General features: G+C 42.0%; 1 protein-coding gene across 1 annotated transcript in view; it reads right to left on the bottom strand.

Moving 5' to 3' along the window:
- Positions 1-2,061, bottom strand: part of LOC101855741 (carboxy-terminal domain RNA polymerase II polypeptide A small phosphatase 1) — a 45,514-nt gene that overhangs the window by 35,891 nt on the left and 7,562 nt on the right. Inside the window, exon 2 of the mRNA XM_013086320.2 lies at positions 203-742. Coding sequence (XP_012941774.1) covers positions 203-395 — 193 coding nt within the window. The 5' untranslated portion in view covers positions 396-742. The remainder of the gene's footprint in view (positions 1-202; positions 743-2,061) is intronic.

The raw sequence follows: 2,061 nt of genomic DNA, 5'->3' as shown, positions 1-2,061 counted from the left end.
AGAGGGGGGGGGGAGAAAGAAACTTGCTGTCAATGTGAGCGTGTGAGCGAAAGTTAACACACCTAAACATGCAGGTTTCCTATTAAGAGTCCATGTAGTATGTATAAGCATGAGATAAAAGCACACAAAGTCTCCAACAATACGACACCATGAACGTTTACAAGCCAGAGTTGTCCAGCAGTAACCTGCAGCAGACACCCACCTCTTCTGAACATCCACTTAATGAGCCGGTGGATGCGCGCCAAGACGGCGTGGAAGCAGCCACAGCTCACACTGTCGGGTTCCTCCTCGCTCTCGCCGAAAATGTCATAGGAGTTCTTGTCCAGGTTACAATGACCATGTCTGTCTACGCTGGCAATTACCGGGCACCGGTCACCCTGCATACTCCCGGCCATTGTTCACAAAACACGCACACGGCAGAAGTTCAAATCCAAGGAAAGAAAAACTTCTTGAATCCAATCAAGATTTGCAATGTCTTCAGAAAGATAGAGAGAAAAAAAAAGTCAGGTCTAATCCAAATTAGTAATAAGTAATAGCACTGGTAATTGTCAAATCATTACCAAGAGGTGACATCTGGATGAAACAGTTTTGATGACGGCAGACAGTTTGAACAGTTGTCCACGGGGTCCGGGTTGTCTTTGAATATAACCGAGGACAGCACAAGAACGCGGTCTAGTTTTTTACGCAAACTGACTTTGAAAAACTGGCCTGCACAGGAAAGTTCACAAAGCACCCCGCACTTCTGAATAAAGTAAAACACAATCTGAAGATTTTCTAATACAACTACTCGATTATGTTGTGATTCGATTATGAAACTCACGTAACAAACTAAACACAAGACGCTGAGCAAACGTTTCCTGTAATTGTAGACGTGACGTTCATAAAAGAAAATGAAATGCGTTCAAGATTACATCACCGCGTAAGCATTAAAATGGGCACATCAAAGGCCAAAAAACTGCCCGACAACGACTGCCAACGTTTGCGAGTTCTCGGTGTATAACACGAGCGTAAGAACGGCGTGGTTTATGAACGTTACCACACTGAGTGACGGTAAAGCATTGCGCGACACCTACCGTCTGTGGCAGAACCACCTATCAGCCTGATCAGGTTGTCGATCATCATTAAAAAAAAAATCAAAACAAAACGAAAACATACGTATCATGTTGCCGATATGTGTTCGGTTCCAACCGTGTATGACGTGATGGTCGCTGATTTTCACGATTTTAAAAAAAGTGTAAGCAAAAAAACCAACAACAGCAAAACAAAACAAAAAATCCGAAAAACTATTCTTTTTTACTATCCTCTACCAGAATTGTAAAAAAAAAAACTGTGCAGTGTTTGTTTTACATGGTAGGCCTATCATCTCATTAACTACAATTACATTTGCGAATAACAAATTAGAGACCATCAAAACAAATAAATAAATTAATTAAAAATGTTTGATCTAACTTGGCGGATACGCGCTTACTTGGAGTCGGACAGCGACGATATGAGGTGTGGGCCATAGGTCGTGGTCTAGTCACCTCGACACAGGTCGGGAGCACTGCCAACACGGTGGCTTTTGGTAATTATGTCGGGAGTCGGGATACTCTGCGGCTACACAGTTTAGGTTTAGAAAGCGTTTTACGGCACTAGCAACACAAATACGCCATTTAAGCCCCCTTGGTGGTTTGAGTAATGAGAAGTACATCGACACAAAAATGGTCAATTAGTGTTGGGGAAAAGCATGACAGACAGAAACAACAGAGGGAAAAAAAGTAAGACCTACAAGTGGCGCCCTCGACCACACGCGCACAAAAATGACAACAAAATCAAGAAGACTTTGGGGTTATTTCTTCAGTTTTAGATTCTAGTACGCATTTTACGCACTTGCAACAAAATTAGGTTTTAAAAAAGTGCCAAAAATTAGGAGTTGAAAGAGAGTTATAGATACAAAGAAAAAGTAGGAGAAATCAGGACGAATGATGTGTGAGAGGAACGAAGAAGCAAACCACACAGGAGCACCCACAAACCACAAGAAAGAATAAAAAGGCTGTAAACAAGAGAGTTGAATCTTCACAA

Source organism: Aplysia californica, unplaced genomic scaffold (assembly GCF_000002075.1).
Source record: "Aplysia californica isolate F4 #8 unplaced genomic scaffold, AplCal3.0 scaffold00455, whole genome shotgun sequence".
In the NCBI taxonomy this organism is placed as follows: domain Eukaryota; kingdom Metazoa; phylum Mollusca; class Gastropoda; order Aplysiida; family Aplysiidae; genus Aplysia; species Aplysia californica.
Note: the sequence above shows the minus strand (reverse complement) of the source record. Positions and strands in the feature narration are given on the sequence as shown.